This window comes from Aspergillus versicolor (assembly GCF_001890125.1).
Source record: "Aspergillus versicolor CBS 583.65 unplaced genomic scaffold ASPVEscaffold_9, whole genome shotgun sequence".
Lineage (NCBI taxonomy): Eukaryota > Fungi > Ascomycota > Eurotiomycetes > Eurotiales > Aspergillaceae > Aspergillus > Aspergillus versicolor.
In genome coordinates, this window is record NW_024467532.1 from 266,223 (window position 1) to 284,419 (window position 18,197).

General features: G+C 50.7%; 5 protein-coding genes across 5 annotated transcripts; 3 read left to right on the forward strand and 2 right to left on the reverse strand.

Annotated features, from left to right (window-relative positions):
* Positions 1 to 294: 294 nt before the first annotated feature.
* On the forward strand, positions 295 to 2,585 carry ASPVEDRAFT_138462 (uncharacterized protein; the record flags this gene model as incomplete). The annotated part of the gene is made up of 6 exons (XM_040807490.1): positions 295 to 921; positions 983 to 1,153; positions 1,215 to 1,721; positions 1,764 to 2,141; positions 2,205 to 2,418; positions 2,482 to 2,585. 6 exons carry the CDS (start codon positions 295 to 297, stop codon positions 2,583 to 2,585), a joined length of 2,001 nt encoding a protein of 666 aa, XP_040671206.1.
* A 38-nt stretch (positions 2,586 to 2,623) lies between these two features.
* On the reverse strand, positions 2,624 to 4,760 carry ASPVEDRAFT_44942 (TauD/TfdA family dioxygenase). The gene is made up of 5 exons (XM_040813171.1): positions 4,255 to 4,760; positions 3,921 to 4,151; positions 3,800 to 3,855; positions 3,561 to 3,730; positions 2,624 to 3,455 (listed from the first exon to the last, which is right to left on the reverse strand). The coding sequence occupies exons 1-5, from the start codon at positions 4,616 to 4,618 to the stop codon at positions 2,993 to 2,995; spliced, it is 1,284 nt and encodes a 427-aa protein (XP_040671207.1). The 5' UTR covers positions 4,619 to 4,760; the 3' UTR covers positions 2,624 to 2,992.
* Positions 4,761 to 8,304: 3,544 nt separating this feature from the next.
* ASPVEDRAFT_851560 (uncharacterized protein) lies at positions 8,305 to 9,090 on the forward strand. Its single transcript, XM_040817656.1, has 2 exons — positions 8,305 to 8,463; positions 8,713 to 9,090. Exons 1-2 carry the CDS (start codon positions 8,387 to 8,389, stop codon positions 8,927 to 8,929), a joined length of 294 nt encoding a protein of 97 aa, XP_040671208.1. The 5' UTR covers positions 8,305 to 8,386; the 3' UTR covers positions 8,930 to 9,090.
* Positions 9,091 to 9,981: 891 nt separating this feature from the next.
* ASPVEDRAFT_847888 (uncharacterized protein) lies at positions 9,982 to 11,923 on the forward strand. The gene has a single exon (XM_040817600.1). The coding sequence runs from the start codon at positions 10,317 to 10,319 to the stop codon at positions 11,424 to 11,426; it is 1,110 nt and encodes a 369-aa protein (XP_040671209.1). The 5' UTR covers positions 9,982 to 10,316; the 3' UTR covers positions 11,427 to 11,923.
* A 497-nt stretch (positions 11,924 to 12,420) lies between these two features.
* On the reverse strand, positions 12,421 to 17,845 carry ASPVEDRAFT_55345 (uncharacterized protein; the record flags this gene model as incomplete). Its single annotated transcript, XM_040815061.1, has 6 exons — positions 12,421 to 15,295; positions 15,672 to 15,814; positions 16,010 to 16,291; positions 16,373 to 17,056; positions 17,114 to 17,488; positions 17,567 to 17,845. The coding sequence occupies 6 exons, from the start codon at positions 17,843 to 17,845 to the stop codon at positions 12,421 to 12,423; spliced, it is 4,638 nt and encodes a 1,545-aa protein (XP_040671210.1).
* Positions 17,846 to 18,197: the final 352 nt, after the last annotated feature.

Sequence of the window (18,197 nt, forward strand, 5' to 3'; positions counted from 1 at the left end):
CTCAAAGCATTAAAGGCTGGTCGGATGCTCCTGAAAGGATTAATTTGCGTCTGTCATCTTACCTTGACGCCGGCGCGGCCAATCCCTGCAGTCGCGGATCAACATGGTATGGTGTCTCCCAGGCCCAACACGCCAAAGAATTTTCTCCCTCTTCAAATTTGACTCCTCGAACTTCTCTGGTCCTCCAACTGTTGCGACCTGTGTTGTGATCGATTTCTGTTGATTTCCTTGCCTTGTTTGCCCCCAGCGCTGGTTGCCGATCCTCCCTCGGACCCAAGGCTGTCAGATGAGCCTATGGCCGCAATATTGTCCCCGACTAAAGCGAGCAGGGATACAAGGAATAATCCGGCTGCTGTAGACGCGCTGAACCCGCCACCCCCACTATCCAGCCTGATGATTACCAGGGACGTTGGACGACACTGGTCGGACTCGAGACCACGTCCGTCTGCAGTGTCTGGTTTGCATGGACTAGCCTCGACACTTGATGCAGTGAGAAATGCGACGGAGGTCGTAGGTGACCAAATGCTTGCATTGCAGGATTTTGGCCTGGAGAGACACGGAGGGATGTCGCTCTCTTGCTCCCAATACACCGGCCCATGGAATGGCCCTCTGTTTGGCGCCGAAAGCGCCTTCATTAGTCAACACAGTACGCCGTCCTTGAACTCGCACAATCTATCGCCTGTCTCGCTGTCGAGCGGGCGGGGCGACTCCATCGCGATGCCGTTGGGCTATGGCTGTCCGACCAGGTCGTCCAGCGCATGCTCGTCCTGGGCCATGTCGACAGCCGGATCCGATAACGATTCGTCGATCGCATCCGATGAAGAGCAGGAAGATATGCCGGCTGGGATGGAGGAGAAAAGCTTGAGTGTCGTAAATGCAGCCGCTCGCGGCCCGTGTAGCAAGACCTGGTCTCTTCCACCGGTATGTCGCATCGTTATGCCAACCGATGTCTTCTTCTAACCAAAGGTGCGTACGACTCCAGAGAACTCGACGAAAGCGAAAGATCGCACCAGAAGGGTCGACGAAGAAGAAGCATCGAAAGTCTGGTAGCATCCGCCGCCGTGGTCCGTTTAAAGATGACCGCAAACGCCAAAACACAGCCCTGACTAGGATTCTGAAGGGTTGCATTAGATGTCGCATGATGCGAATAAGGGTAAGTTGCCCTAGTTTCCCGTTATGTTCTTGAGCTCTTTGGCTAATGAAGGGCTTCCTAGTGTGAACCAGATAACACGAATCTTGGCGGCGACTGTCTCACTTGCCAACGAGCACATCAATCAAAGGCCCCTAGTATTCGGAAACCTCCTTGCCTCCGCTGGATCATCACCGACGTATCATTATATCGAGAACAGGACATGCCTTGCCAACTTTTCAGTCAACGGTGGCAGAGTATGGACCTCATCGACATCACGGAGTGGGCATCATCCGAGGTTAAGACGATAACACTATCCCAAATCCACGTCAATGCTCCATATAATGTGCAAGTGAGGAAGTTTATCCCAGCTGAGGGTGATATGTTGGAATCAACATGGGTATCGGGAAATTGCATTCGACGGCATAGGATGCCACAGTACGCGCTGGCTAGTATGGAGAGTGCTGCGGAAGTGCTGAAGTGGTTGACTTCCAAGTACGTGGGCCAGTACATCCTGGGGACGGTCGGCAATCTAGACCGATTGATCTGGGACACATACTTCTTTGCCTTTCGTTATCAGGCAAGAGCAAACGTAAGTTCCGTGTTACCCCTGAGGATGTGCAACCTTGCTTAGTATTCCGCACAGCCTCCACGGGAAAAGGCCCTGATTGAGGATTGCCTGAAGTTCTGGGTCGGCTGCCGCAAAATCAGCAATCCAGAACACATATATTCTTATGAAGCAATTGGGGGCATACCAGTGAATGACTATAACAGCCCTTTCCATGCAATGGTACCAATGCCTGGTATCATGATAGCTCAAATGGAATGCATCATGTATACCAGGGTTCTCCGCCCTCTCAGCAACAAAGTGCTGTCGAGTCTGAAGGACCTAATCACGGAGAACAAGCGCGAGCATTGGCTGACCATTTACTTGACTCTGTTCATCTTGCTCCACAGCTGTGCGATGTTGACAAGGCGGGACTGGGAGACAGCTCGCGAATACTCCCTGCAGGTTTGTTTCCCTTCGAATATCGACTGCAAACGGATGATGCTAATCCAACATGCAACCACACAGGATGGGTATGCCAACCTAGTCAGCATACAAGGGATGCAAACGGGCATGCGAACGATGTTGGCTCACTTCCACTACCTGAACAAGGGCGTTCTGCCATTCCACTTAACATATGACGAGAAAGCATTACGCAACTTGGCGCTCGCTGCTGATCTGGACAGCGATGAGCTCGAATTTGTCAAAAATACATCCGAGCTCGTCAACGACCCTGCTCGAAGTGAGTGCGCTCCTGGTTCCCCGTCGCCTAACCCAAGGCCGTCTTGATCTGACCCAAACTTAGTGGCGCGCATGGCCGAAATTCGAGAAAATAGGGAATACGGGAACGATCTGTACTGGGTTTCACAGTTGTATGATCTCGAATGGGTGCCGGGGCCAACTGCTTAGAGTGACAATATAGTATAATAGCCGCCTGCTCTCACTTACTGGGGCGTTACAGGATCATTTATTTTAAATCGATAGAAAGCACTTATGAATGACAATGATGATCATGACAAGCACACGTGCCACCCTGTAGAAGAAGAAAGACGGAGAGAAATTTAAAATAAAAGATAACTTTTGGTGACGGCAAGTCAACGCAACAAAGGCGCGGATAAATTTTCTAGTCAGTCATCCCGTCAACTTTCCCCCCTTCGCTCTTCTTCAGTCCCGGTCCACTCGCACCTTCCGTCCCCGAGGCCCAGACCCTCATTCCACTTTCAGTCTCACCATCCTCTCTCAGTCTCTCCCCTTCCAATCCCTGCTGGTCTGCCGTGGCCAGCTTCTGCGCGACGCGGACAAGAGCAATGGCATACTCAATCGCACGATCCCGCAACTCTCAAGATCTTGCCATCTTTGCGCGGAGGCTCGAGGTCCCAGTGCTCCTCGCGCTCACTGTCCTCGAAGATGCGCGCCCATGAGAGCTGTAGGGCCCGGGGCAGCTTCCAGCACATGTGCTCGTTATTTAGCCAGACTCGGATGAGGTGCCGCGCATTCCCAGCGCTATTCTCGAAGGCCTCGCGGCGGTGCAACACGGCCATGTTATTGATGAATCGGAGATCACCACGTTCTATTCGAGGGTTTATTTCGTGCTTGCGCGCGACAAAGTGGATCATATCTAGGGCCTCAGCCTGCGCCTCGGTGAGCCCAGGAATCCCGGGACTGCGCTTGTCGAATGGCACATGCCCGACCAACAACCGGCGCGAGAAAGACGTGATGAGCTTATCGTCGTGGTAAAAAAGCACTGGGCGCGTATAGTACGGAGGGTTGCGACCAAAACTGACCGTTAGTTAGTTTATCTGTGGTAGAAATAAGGCGCATTTCTGGAAATGGGATCCCTCGGGTAATGCCATTGCGACGTTGGAAAAATCGACGAATACTTACGTGTCAAACGGCCAGTTAGACTCTGCTAAAACATGGATTATATCCGGTCGAGTTGCTGCAATCTCATTGTACACGGTCCAGGCGGATGCAAGAATACTTCGGCCACCCTTTTCAGACAGACTTCGGGTGAACAAGCACAGACAGTCGGTGACAGTGTCAGTGTGGAATGGCTGTGCACGAAGTCAGCAATCATGCCCAACAGAGAAGAGAACAGTATCCAAATTCCTGGGCGATCTTACCTTATCCTCGCTATACTGGACGTCCCGATCTTGGTCGCCGCGCTTAATGACATGCACTGTTGGCAAGCAAAGCCCATCAGAATAAAGCCTTTTTTTCATCTATTATTAGGGGAATTAATACTCAGCATTGAACCACGTTGATCCTGCTTCCCACGCCGCTCGCCGATGTAGCTCGATATTCCCAGATACACCACCGTGAGATCCTCCATAGTGTACGCATCTGGGTCTAACCCACGCACAATCGCAAATCCACGGCCCCCATACACATCGTTACGTACGTTCGTGAGTTTTTTGCCGAGCGAGGGAAGGGGAAACGTTGCCTGTGAGACTTCGTGGCCACCAAGGCCAAAATCTGCTCCCGCTTGTGTCAACTTCGAACTTTCTCAGCTAGTACTTTTGGCGAGGCCGCTCTAGTGCAGTCCTTCGCTGCTATTCACAAATGATAGGTTACAAACCTTTGAAGGTTTCCAGAGCGTTGGATATCTCAAGCTTGTCCTTGTCAGTCAAGTAATATACATATTCAGCTTCGCCTTGGAAATCCCCTTTGTCCCAAACTAAGGGGCCAGACATCTGTGTGGGCCAACCCGCAGGCACTTCGGTTGGCAAGTTTCCCGCTGCGAGGCTCGCCTGGACGCGCTTCCTATAGGCTATTTCATCGACTTCATACCCGATTTTGGCATAGGTTGCTGAGCCTTCGGTTTTCGCTGCGGACCGGTCCGCATCCAGGAGGAAACGCGCACGCAAGCCAGACGAATAGTACGCTTCGGGGGCTGCTGTGAATTGGTTCACAGGAGGGAAACTGACAGCAGATGGAGCCATGGTTGGCGATGTGAATGGTAACGAGTCAAAAGAAGCTTGGCACAGTTTCAATGCTTTACAATTCCTCGTATGGAGCAGTTCATCCGCTTTTTATGGCCGGTCTGAGAAGAACCATGGGCGTTGGTATCTCTCTAATGGAGATCTCAACAAAGAGACAAGTGGAGTGGAATTCAGACGCACATTGGAATTGACACGACTACTAATAGCAATTCCGTCAAACTTGCAGAAATTCTTGCAGTAAGGTATGGAAATTGAGGCCCGTACGACTTCCGTTCTGGATTTCCACTCGCTCGAAAGACATCTGGCCAGACAGCCATCGGTAACTTGCAAGGATCCGTGATTTGTCTACGTGGATCTTATAGCAAGCATGTCTTCGAGGGTCTTATGAAACAGCATACATGATTTGAAATTCTCAATTTCTGGCATATGCAAGAGCAAGAAGACATTCTGTACGGGATGACAAACAACCCACAGCTCTCGCCGTCCCGATAGGCAAAACGACTCGGATTCCTCCCAATGAAGATAATTAACCGTTGATCAAAGACATTTTGGGTTGTGTTCGGTCGTCGATATCCACATTTACAGTTGGGAAGCCGATCGCGCTTCTAGACTGTGATCTTATGACCTTCCACTAGACATAATTCTCTTAATTGGGTTTCTACCCGCATTCCGCGCTGCAAGGCTGCACATTCCCTTCTTAATTTATGCCATTGCCTCGGGGATGGATGCTTCTCGATGAGTTAAAAGACGTTTACTGGCTGCAAAATTCCAGTCCCGGCCTATTATTTTGAGACGGGAGCTCGTCACCCCGCGCCCTCGATGGCACAGCAACACATGGAGATATTGGACGTGGCGCCAAGCCCTCCAGCAATGCTCATTGAGCAGAACTAGTCGAAATTATACTCATCGAAGCCATCATATTCCTCATCTACTCGCCAGGGGCAACGCGGATGCGATAGCAAAAGTTTTCAGAGAGCTCAGTGCGACAAGAGCCCGCATCTGCTAGCCACCACTCGCTGCGCTTCCCAATATGCATCTCGACCCACATGCAGAGATTCGGGGGAGCGCACGGAGATTGGGTCTGACGTCTTCCGAAGTATCTGTCCAGGGTCGAAAATTTCTTGGAATTCGAAATCTGTGGTTTGTTTCTATATGTCACCGTGTTTGCGCCTTTCGTCAGGGCGGCAAACCGCTTCATAGGTGCATTTGACGGCCTATATTCCAACAAGTCGTGTGCCTTGACTGCTTTTCTTCGATCAAGTCTCTTGATACCCAAGCGTCATTCGGCATCAGCTGTGTCCGACGGCCTCCCTGAATCATGCTTGCTATGGTCTGACCAACAATGTTGAGAATAAGTGATTGCCCGAGAGCTTCTCAAACAAAACAAAGGAGTTTGGCTGACTGCTGCTCGTGCTCTCTTCGTCACAGATTCTGCATTAGACACTCTAAGACTCGAACACATTTCTCGGGTTGCGACGTCAGATCGGCATCCCTCGTCCTACGCCTAGAGCTCGCTGGCTGGCGTTCTTGGATCATCATTGAAACAGGATCACAAATTTCCTTCGTCTGGTGTCTGCTCAAAAACAATCCCTCTGCTCTGCCGATCCCTGTTGGTCTCCTGATATCTGGGTTCCTGTTTGGTAGGCCATACATGGCTATTTCTTGCGAAATCCCTCCCTGCCATGCATATATATGGGTAAAAGTTCGGATGGATGGAGCAGAGGTCTTGACGCTATGCTACAATGACCAGGGCTATCAATAAGCCCTACCACTCTATCAGACATCGTCTTCGAACCTGCATCACCACGGGAGGGACCAAGGGAAGCCTAGTCGCTGTTGGGGAAGCTGTATACACAGATACAATTATAGTTCTTAACCATTCCCTTGACATTTTCCTTTGTCCTACTATACCCGAGTGGAACAGTGCTAATGTTAGGTCTTTCAAAAATAGGTAGATTAAAGGAACCCTACGCTACCGCTCCAGCCGAAGGCGCAATGCTATGATATATACACCAGAACATGCACCATTTCTATGCGACGAACTTCATGTGCTTTGTATGTCTACTGGGGAAGCAATTGCGTTTGGAGGCGTCTGTGTCATATCCAGTGTCGTCTTCATGCCCGACCGACATCATTGATGGCTGGATTCTTAACACGGCTTCGCAACTTGATTCCTAATTAGCCACGTTAAGTGTCTCTGGGAGTTTGATACTAGAAGGTAGAGCGTCTGCAGGTTGTTTCATTCATGGCTATCTTGCCAGTGACTAACGGAACAGCAGTACCTTGAGACTTTATTCAACATCACTTGTAGTTTGCTTCTATTTGTTCACCAAGGTGGATCATTTATCATCCAGACTAGGAAGGCATATGCATAGGTGCTCTTACGGGGCGGAAACACTCAGCCAAACAGAGGCGAGGTTCTGAATGCGCCACTGATCTGGAGTAGCTAAGCCTTCCAAGGGGCCTTGGAAACTAATATAAAACAATATATTGCTTAGGCATCGTTATACTCAAGGGCGTATGCAATTGGGGGAATGAGGACCAAACCAGACAAGACTGGCGATATATGTTTCTGAAACGGGACGGGAAGTAAGCCCGTAAACGCCACATCTGATGTCCAGGATACTACCAAGTATCAGCAACCCTGATCCATGAAGGTACAAAATCACTTTCCATCAATGGGTGCATGGAGCTTGCAGAGATCTTAACCAACGTCGTGGCGGCAGACATCCGACAGAGAGCATGCTTGTGGTGGCAAATCCCTTGTTTTCTTGGTCTGTCATTGCCGAAAGAACGTGAGTCGTACAATCCTACAGCATTTGCATCGAGACTGTCACTTGATGATCGCGTGACATCAACGAACGACCTTTTTTTCCTGTGCAGAGCTGGCTCTGAAGACCCACGAGAGTTGTGACTTGCGAGCCCTCGTATGGCGCATTGGCGATCATGTGTGATTCCTGTAGGAGTGCAGCTCAGGCTGCTCAGCCAAAGTTACAAGGTGGACCGTAACGGGCGTGTGAGCTGTACCTGTACGCTGCCGTTGCTGTCACTCCTACCTGGTGTGGAATTGTAAGTTAGCTTGCCATTCACTATCACCGTTCATCCGCCATGTTGAATTGAGTCTTGGCATGGATGTGCGTCGTACCGCGGGTTGAACAGGGGTACCTGGTGCGACGAGTCTTAAGTCAGTCCCAAGATTTAAAAAAGAAATTGCAGTTACTATAGAGGCATTTGCAGATGCAGCGGGCCTTGGAGGAATAATAATAACCGGAGGAGAATGCTGATGTCTAGAACTCTTCAGCTTCACCGCCTGTCAGACAAGCTTGGATCGTCGGGGCCATGCTGGCGGTGAATGCGAGGGTGGGAGTTTTATCCGGAATTGTAGACCGACAGGACAAAGGCTAGGACAATGTTATGTGTCATATTGCAAGTATCAATCTACTGGAGGCCCAGCGCAGATGGACAGCCCAACCCGGTGCAAGGCACGAGGATCCCTGGGTAACTGAGAGACTGGGGGGCAGGCCGATCATTCCACGGTGGACAAAGTGCCGGAAAGTGTACTCTTACAGAGGCAGTGCGGTTGGTGGTCTTCAGCATCTATAATTACTGCCTGATCGACCATCCATCACTGACGGGTTTGACCGGTCGTTCTCGTTTCTTCCAGGGCATCCGTTGCGGACCGACGAAAGGGAAGCCAAAAGTGGCTGTCAAATTTCGGGAAATTTACGCCAGGGCTCACAGGAGAAGGGAAAACGAGTTTGACAGAAGATGCCTGGTGATGTAATATCACCAAGTCGCGAGCAGCGAAAGTCTCGTCTCCTAAGCTTGGAGAATCGGCTCCACTGGCCAGCTAAATTTATTCTCGTAAAAGTGGAAAAGCGATTCGCTGAGGAGCGAGAGAAAAGAATCCCCGCACAGTTACCAGTGACCAGAATAACAACTGTCTATGTGGCACTGTCAACTCGGGACATGCTGCCACCCACCGCCAGTCACAATCATGAGCCCTGGTTGTTTCGCTCCACTGGCCGTTTAGCCGACCTGACTCGGAGTTGTCTTCCATTTTTCTGGTTAATACGTAGTACCGGCTAGTGGAGGCCCTTTTTCATGAAAGCGGGTGAGGAGCAGTGCCCGATTTTGCGACGGGAATTTGCTCTCCGACTGTTTTCGTGTTGGTGTTGGATATTATTAAATGGCGCGTTGGTTGAAGAATATTTACCCTGGTCCAACGTGCAGGTGAAGTCATTGTTGCCCGTGCAGCCTGAGGCGCGGGCACTTTTCCCCAATGTAATGTTTCCACGCAATCAAGACTGAGTCAGCTTCAACAACTTGACAGTAATAATCCATGTGGCTGGCCTGACTTGTCCATGGGAAGAGCGAGAAGGCCGTGGCGGAGGACAAAGGACGGCGGCGGAAAGAAACAAAGCGAGCGGTCGTCGGACATGTGCCGTGTGGCCGGATCAAAGAGCACAGACTGGGGGAAAGGGCGCGCCATGCCACGCTTTGAGTTTCTTTCATGCCATGCTTCACCCATGTAAAACCTGGACCGTTCCAAGGTAGCTCACTTCCTCAAATAATGATTCCCATTCACACTCCCTTTTTGCCCCCAAGTTGCAACCATTTCGCAGAGCTTCCCTATTTGCCCAGCATCTCAATGGGGGGCGGATTTCGGACTGCGCCCCGGAGAGTCGCCAGTGACGCCAAGTTTTCCAGCACCAAGTCACTGGCGGGGATCATATTCCTGCGACAGGGAGGTTTCATTATTGGGTCTGGGGCTCTTTGACGGCCCCACATGTGTGATCCAGATGGAGAGGCGCCGACGAGGTTGGTGGGCGTTGATTCTGATTGACCGAACCAGTCGAACAGGCTGGGGAGCAGGGGGAAAGGCACAAGGAGACCTGGGGAAATGACTCCGGTTAGCGAAAGCGGCTGGGCTGAGGAACATCCACGGTTGATTTTGGGGTGGGAGAAAGAGGCTTCATCAAAGAAAAGTGAGGGAGAAGAGAACGGCTCTGTAAGACTGTAACTCATCGTTCTGATATTGGGGCGAGCTGAGCAGCTGCCTGCACATCATCGCCTTGCTTTTATCATCGCCCAGCCGCTGGTGTCGGGGTCGTCGGTGTTCATTGCTCAGTCGCCCACTTACTCGCTTTGTTTTAGACCCGATCTTGGGCTTGCGATTCATTTCCCTTTGTGCTCTTCTCTGCTTGTCATGCCTGAGCCTTGACTGAATCGTGGATCCCGGGCATCGGGCTTTTTCTTGGTCTTGTTCGGGGCTTTATTATCATTCGTGATCGCATCTCTCGTGTCGTTGAACGGAGCAGCTTTGCATCCATCAACTGAATCGCTTGCAAGTCTCTGAGTCTGGGGGCTTGTGGGTTGTGGCTGTCACTTGCAGTTGGGCTCGCAACAATCCGGGGTATTTTCTCGCTGAGAACTCCATCCTTCGTCCCTCACCTGACATCGCCTTCGACATTGCCGTCTTCTCCAACACCTCTCTTTCACTCTTTCCGCGCTCTCTTTGCCCTTTGTCCTCTGCTGCGAAGCCGGCTCTTGATCTGTCTCCGTTCGACTCGCTCTTCAACCCCCCCTAGTCCCACCTCAGCCTCTCTCCTGCTCGCCTTCTCCCACCCGCATACACACCATGCCTCGTGCCACCTCACTCCACAATCAGGAGCAGCTGTTTTAGAACTAACACACCATGGTTACTGGAAACAGCAGTGCACCCGGTAATGGCATCACTGGCGGCCTAGAGGATGATGCCAGCCTAGGCATCCAGATTACCATCGCGACACTCGCCGGGATTACCTGGTACAACGCCATAGAGCTCATCGCCCTTGTATTTGTCACTTTCAGCGACTATCAGGGTCTATATTTCTGGAGTTTACTGGTGTCATCGTCCGTGGGACTCATACCGTATTCGCTCGGGTTTTTGCTCAAGTTCTTCCGACTAACATCTGCAACATGGCTATCCGTCACATTCATTACCGTCGGCTGGTATTGCATGGTCACTGGTCAGGCCATCGTTCTGTACTCGCGACTACATCTCGTTCTTCCTAACCCACGCGTCCTTCGCCGGGTGCTGGCTATGATCCTCATCAACGCGGTCATTCTTCACTTCCCCACTACTGTCTTCACCTACGGCTCCAATTTGGCGAGCGACAATGATGTCTACCAAACGGGGTACAATGTTATGGAGAAGATCCAGATGACCGGGTTCTGCATCCAAGAATTCGTCCTCTCCGCGCTGTACATCTGGGAAACCATTCGTATGCTCCGTCTGGACCCGGATAGAAGTAAACGGAAGATCATGTATCAGCTAGTTACAATCAACCTGATGATTATCCTCATGGACGTCGGCCTTCTCGTCGTCGAATATATGGATTACTACATCATGGAAACAATGATCAAGGGTGTCGTCTACAGCGTCAAACTGAAACTTGAGTTTGCCGTCCTCGGCAAACTTGTCTTCCTTGTCAGCAGTCATATATGGAAGCAAGAGTCTGTCACCGGCGCACCTGCAGAGCTTCCCGACTTTGTTGATGCCACGCGAGTCACCTCAGACGTCACACACGCAAACTCGAGACCACGACAACGCTTCCATCCCTTCATGGACGATGAAGACGTCGACATCGCTATGTTTGAACATTCGGGCCCTCCCCGCGAATCGGGAACAGACAACTCTGATATCTCACATGCTCTAAGCGGCGAAACACAGACGAATAACCCTCCATGCTCAGAGCGAGATTTTACCGAATCACCCCAGCGACTACCACCCCTACACGTCAAGGAATCAACGTACCCTGGATGAGTCAACCCATGTCTGTTTGTGCGCCCCCCGCCCTTGTGCTACCTACCTATCTATCTATATCTCAACATCTCGACCCATTCCACTACCCACTTCTTTCCTCATGTACCATTAAACGAATAATGAGCGACGAGATCACGGTCAGATAAAACTCGCAATCACACACACAACCGCAGACCAGCAATAATGAGACTTCCATGGAGGTCGAGGGTTTGGTTTTGCCGATACCAATCGGGGCTGACGTTGAAAATACAACACCAGCCTCACACCTGTGGAGAAGAGAGGACTAAAATCCCGCCTTCTCTGCCCGGCCGCCTGCCTACAAACTTTATTTACGGGGCGCGCCCGAAATAAAGCAAGTGGTAATCAGGCCCGAGCCCATAGTGGATTCAATCCACACCTACCAAGCTACATACCAGGCCCCACGCTGCCCAAATCGCAAAACGGGAGCAGCAGTAGTAAGATTCAATTACTCCTCCATCGCACTTAGATACTTACTATCTAGATCTTACTCTCACTCATGAGAATTTGATCTAGACCTTGGAGAAAATCAGGGAGAGAATGGGAACTTTCTCGGTCTCGTGGCACATGGTTGACGAAGATAAACTACTTCAAAAAATAAAATAAAAGAAAAGAAAAGAAAGAAAACTGATATTAATTCCCTCCAATATCGTAGCATTCTACGCTTTGGCATTAAGTAATTTAGCAAAATCTCTCTAGACTGGTATTAATATTTTCTATGGCACACCGTATTTCGTCGAACAAATGTCTAGCCTCAAGCTTTGGCATTGGCCTGTCTGCAGAGAAAACCCGAGTGACATAGGATATATAAACACACCAGATGCTAGTTCGCATGAGCCGACCGATGAGATCTGATGGAACGTGATAAATAAATAAATATATATATTAAGATTATGCGCAACTCATAACCCTTACGCCGAAATTATTACTATGAGAATGTATATGAGTAGACCACTACGGAGTATGTAGTAGCTAACTAGCTAATCTCAAACGCTTTGCGGCCCTCCACAAGCCCATCGGCTAATTTACTTACGCCCACCCAGCCAGGGCCATACTGTCGTACCTCATCGAGCGCAGGAATGGCGCCCTGCTGATTATAGTCGCTCCAGAGGCAAACAACCTTTCCGGTCAGGGGGCCTGTAGTGACACTGGGGTCTGCATTTTCGGGGCTGTACGATTCAACGTCCACCGTCCATGTATCTTCCCATGTACGACTCCAGAGCCGAATTTCTTCAATCCCCTTCGGGGAAGTGCTTGGGAACCGTGGATCGTATGCGGAGTTGGCGACATGGAAGCTCTTAATTGGGGTGTCAAAGAGAATCTTGCATGCGCGGGTGTTCTGGCCAGTTATATTGAACTGGGCGTGGCGACGCTTTTCGGCGGATTTGGAGATCTCGAAGGAAAGCCAGTCTTCCAGAGGCCTGTCCCCTGGGACGACTTGTGGAGGAATTCCTGCCCAGGAACACTTCGTTCTATCGCCAAGGGTTTCACAAGTGACGTTTTGTCCCGCTGCACTCGGTAAACCAACGGCAACGTCGTAAACGAATGGCTGAACGCCCGTCAATGACGTAGTGTTCATGCCAGTGTCAAGATCTACTTCTTGGAGGAAGAATAGTTTGAGCCGGCTAGAGTCTGAGAATGGGAAAGCAACGAGGTTGTAGATCAAAGTCCCGGCGAAGACGGCCAGCAGGAAAACCGGAATATGGTAGGTGTACCGATGAATGAACGGTAAAACAGGGTTGAGGATAAGTGTGGTAAATACGGCAATAGCAAGATAAATGAATAGCGTAGAGCTTCCATCCTGTCCGGTCTGATGGAGTGCACTGGTCAGCAGTAAGGACAGGGATCCAACCAAGATGAGGACAATGGGAGCGGAGACAAGGAATTGCAGCACCCATAGCCATTTTGGCAAGGATGCGCTCCATCGCTGCTCGAGGCCGTACACATTGATGTCACGCGTAGTCTCCTCGCTATCTGTTTGGTCTGCATTGTCTGGGGTCACACGAACGTAGTTCGCGAATGTGGTTCGTTGTCTGCTACCAAGCAGTGAGGTCGACTCTGTCGGTTCTTCATCATTTCCGTCTTCATCTCCCTCATCATCGTCGGACGGGCCTCCAAGCCGGCTACCATAGCTGCTGGCTCGTCTGGACACCGGCTGTAATTGGTTTGCATAGTCCGATTTTCGCGGCAGGGAAAAGAGCTCAAGATAGGAAATCCAAGTAGCAAGGAACGTTCCTGAAAATCCAAAAAAGATAAAATAACTTCCCGCCAGTCCCCAGCGGTCTTCGTAAATAGTCGCAATGACTTGCAGAACCCACATCAGGACAAAAGTCCAGGTGAGGGTATAGACGCGGTGGAATGCAGATGGCCGAGCAAAGTCGGCAACACGGGATACAAACCAGGCGAAAAAGGTCCAGGCGGATACCATCATACTCCATACTGCGTATTGGCTGCTGTGAATAATGTACGGGTTGACCTTGGTGAGCAAGTACGCCAGGGTCACAGCAACAGCAGTTGGAATTCCAAGCAAGAAAGGGTATCTAATGAATCCCCGGTCACCATATAGAGAGAGTACGTCTAGGCTACCCTCTGGCCGTACCTTCGTTCTGAAAAGATACATTCTGTCGACCTTGGTGAGAATGATGCTCGTCAAAAGCAAAACAAACGGGGCCACCACTAGGAGAGTGACCGATAGCGCAAACAGAGTGTGTAGGCGGAAGAGCACAAACGCGCTCCCATACAGATCGAACCATACAGCCTGAGATCCAGTACCACTTGCGATCTTGCCATCAGCCCTAGGCGGGCCCTCAAATCGATCGCTCGAGTCAGACACTAAGCCCTCTGTCGTCGCGACTGCCGTTGACAACATGTGCCACAAGGAATCCCTGCTAGTGTGCCTTGTATCATCCTGATCCGTGTGATACCTAGCTCTCGGCTCCAAGAATGCGACATCGAGACCGCGAAGTCCCATGTCACCCTCAAATACCACATAATCCGTCTGACTCCGGATCAGACCTGTCTGGAACCCATCAGAGCCTAGCACAGACCCAAAAGGGTGCTGTGATCGCTTATAAGAGGCTGCAACCTCAGCATCGGAGCTGCGAAAGAGCACAGCGCGGCCGCCAGCGCCCGCACCTTCCAAATTCAAAAATGTGTGTGGGAATCTCGACAGCGGATGCTGGCTATATACCCGCGCCCCGTTCAGAAAAACTTCCTCGCCGTTGTTAAGCAACACCACCAACCCCTTCCTCGGCATATGTTCCGGCGTCGTAAAATATTTAATCAGTTGCAAGCAAGTGACCACCCCGACTCCGTCATCTGTTGCGCCGTATCCCGTTGAGACGCTATCGTAGTGCGCGTTCACCAGCACGCCACCCCTAGATTTCGGGCGTCCTTCGGGGAGCTCCCACCATTGATCTGTATCATCCTCTTCACCACGGATATACACAAGTATGTTGGTCCCTTCGAAGTAGACTGCGAGATTGTCACGGGCAAATGTCAGGTTCGAGCGCGTGTCGTCGAAGACGAAGGTGTCCGGTCTCTTCTCGTCGGTGTTTGCGGTGTCGAGGATTTCGCCGATACGTTGCAGCAGCCACTCGTGGATCTTGTCATTTTGACGCGAGTTATATGGACGATATCCAGACGTCAGTATTTGGAGGTCGCTCCACGCTTCGGTGAGGTTCAGGCCATCGGGAGTCGAACTGGGGGCGGACGGTACGACATGGTGGACAACTAGCAAAGGGATAACAAAGGCCAAATAAACGGCCGCGGTGATAAGTGTGACGGGCCAAGGCGTGAAAGCCAGTGGATTCGCCCTCGGTGGTTTTGGGGGATCCATCGGAACTCGACTCCTATCACAGGAGTCTCAAGTTGGCGAGCGCTTGCTTGCTGTGGCCTTAGATAGCTTGAGCTTGCAGATGCGGAGATGACGGAACGGCAAGCAGCGGGGCACGGGATCTGATACGGTACAGATACGCATAGATTACACCATGTTGCGCGAGGCTACCCTACTGGAATGCTACAGTGCTTATACAAAGTAATTAGTATTTTAATAAAAATAATCAACAAACCACATGATCTGTACTAGCCAGTAGCTGTCGGTTGATTGTCTCTTCTCATCACCAGTATCAATAGATATCTACTTTATTCCACATCTGACGGTGGATAGTCTGATCCCCACGGGAAATCTTCATACTAGTATGTGCCAATCGTCAACAATATACCCACGGCCGAAAAAAGAAAAAAAGAAGAATAGCTAGGAGTAGGGTAGAATCCCCCATATAACCGCTACCAATGCAATGCCCAGATAAAACACAAAAGCCCTGCTTCGAAAGCGATGCTTGTTCCGTGGCCCAAAATATCGACAAGACCTAGAGATAACATCCATGATAGTAAGACATGCTTAACAGACTTGGGAAAAATAAATCAGGCTAGAGGAAAGAGGAAGAAATAATACTGATGAAAATCATAAGCTGCCGCAGAAGACATGGGTATCAAGTATGAGGAGGTGTGATGTCAATGTAGTCGTCATCGTGAATCGCGGTGGCATGCATGAGGCCCGTCACTTGGCCCGTCGCATGGCCCTCTTCCTCTTCCAATTCTTCATCGTCATCGTACATGGTGGCCTCATTCATGTCCCGCTGGGGTGCAGCTTCTCGATTCAGGTGGTCACGAAGGTGGTTGACACCCTCGCCGCTGAAAACACAAAAGACCTCGCGCTGCTGGCGAGTGAACTCGGCGGGGGCATCGCGGCAAAACCTTGTCAATTCCTCCCGTAAAAAGGATGCGACTCCGGTGAGACTGAGATGTGTCAAGCGAGGACAACTGTTGAGCAGCGCATGGATGCCCTGTGCATTACTGGTCAGATATTCGGCTTTTTGTAGTAGGAACAAGGGAAACTATGGAAAAAGAGAAGGAACAAAACTTACAATCATTGTGAGGTTGATGCAGTAACTCAGGTGCACCCGTTCCAAACTGCTGAACGAGATGGAGTGATCCGGAGTTGGTCGAGCAAGTGCTAGTATACTTGCGTCTGTAATCAACTGACATTTGACTAGACCGATTCGCCTTAGCTTTGGTAAAGTTGCTAGTTGCTGAACACTCCTGTCTGTCAGACGACTGCAGCACGCAAGGTCAATATATCGGATGCGGTTGCAAGACTTGACCAGCTGTATCACTGCAGGGTCAGTAATGTTGGAGCAGTGGCCGAGGTGAACATAGTGTAGGTTCTTCCCCAGTTTACAGATGGCCCAAACGGCACGATCAGTGATGAACCGACATTTCGCGAGCACAAGGTTCCGAAGCCGCGGGGCCGCAGTGACGATGCATTCAACAGCGTCATCTCTTATACTCTCGCATGCCGTCAGATCAAGTATACGGAGACTGCCCATTGAGATATTTTTGGGGAGCTCGAGAAAAGCCATATCGTCAATCTCCGTGCAGTGAGCGAGTCGCAGTTCGCGTAAGTTTCGTAGCGTTGTCATAAGGGTCGTCACCGATTTGTTTGTTACTTGCTTGCATTCTTGAAGGTCGATCTCGAGGACAGAAGGGCAATTTTGAGCGAAAGACAGGATAGCTTTATCGGTGACATGAACAACTCCATTCAATTTCAACTGCGACAGGGTTAGAACAAGGAGAGTCGTGGGATTTAGCCAATATAAAAAACTTACCCTTTTGAGATATCGGCACTGTTGCGAAACGGCAATCAGTGAATCGTCTGTGACCTTTGTGCACCCAGTGATATTGAGACCCTGCAGCCGGTGACAATTTTCTGCCACTTTGAAAAGAGTGTGGTCTGTAAGAGAGCGCAGCTCCGAAACATCCAAAGCCTGCAAGTGCCGGCTACCATTAATCAAGTCCGATACCCCATTGTCAGTAAGTTTGCGGCAGTTCGTCAACGTTAAACGCTCGATCCGATTGCATTGGGAAAATGGAACGACAGTCCCATCGGAAACGTCTTCTGTGAGGGCGGAGAGGTTTAATCGCTTGATGAGGCCGGAATATAGGAAGAAGCTGTCTTCCTTCCCCACGGAAGCCGTGATCTTCTTGAGGTTGTCCCAGTTATTGCACGATGGCCGATGCCATAGAAGCCCGACACAGTTTACAGCCCACATACGACATACTAACAGACAACTCATCAAATCTTTCGGGGAGTTCAGCTTCGAGAAGATAGATATCAGGATCTCCGGCGGGAAGTACACGATCAGCGGTAATCTGATAGCTGGGTCGTTTTGAATATGTGAATCGCGCGAGTTTCCGCCTCCGATCGACGACTGCGAGTCGTTCGGCTGGATTGTGAAAAAATCGGTATCATCATCAGCGGCACGTTCTGGAGACGTTGAGTCTGAGGATTCGGAGGGCGCTTCGCTCGAGAATCGCGTGGGCTGCCGGGAGCGAGCCATGATGACGGGCGTCAGGGTTGGGTGTGGTTGCGGTCTAACAAAAGTCCTAATCGTCCACTTGTTTGAACTTCAAAGCGACATGGGCAGGTGTATATCCGTGGGTGTACGTCACTTGACCTGCAGAGGACCCCTCTGAGTACCGGTAAACCTCTGTTGGCCGAGCGTCGACCGATCGCTATTGAGTCGGGTTGGTGCCGAACAAAACCGTGGAGGACGCGGAGTGTTCAGCTGCGAAGGACACGGTCGGAGGTGGGCAGGCTTTTTATCAAGGGGATGTTGCGTTGGGCGTGCCTGCGGTGAATGCACAATAAAAGCGATGGCAGGGAGTTCGAGGAACGTCGAGGGACGTTGA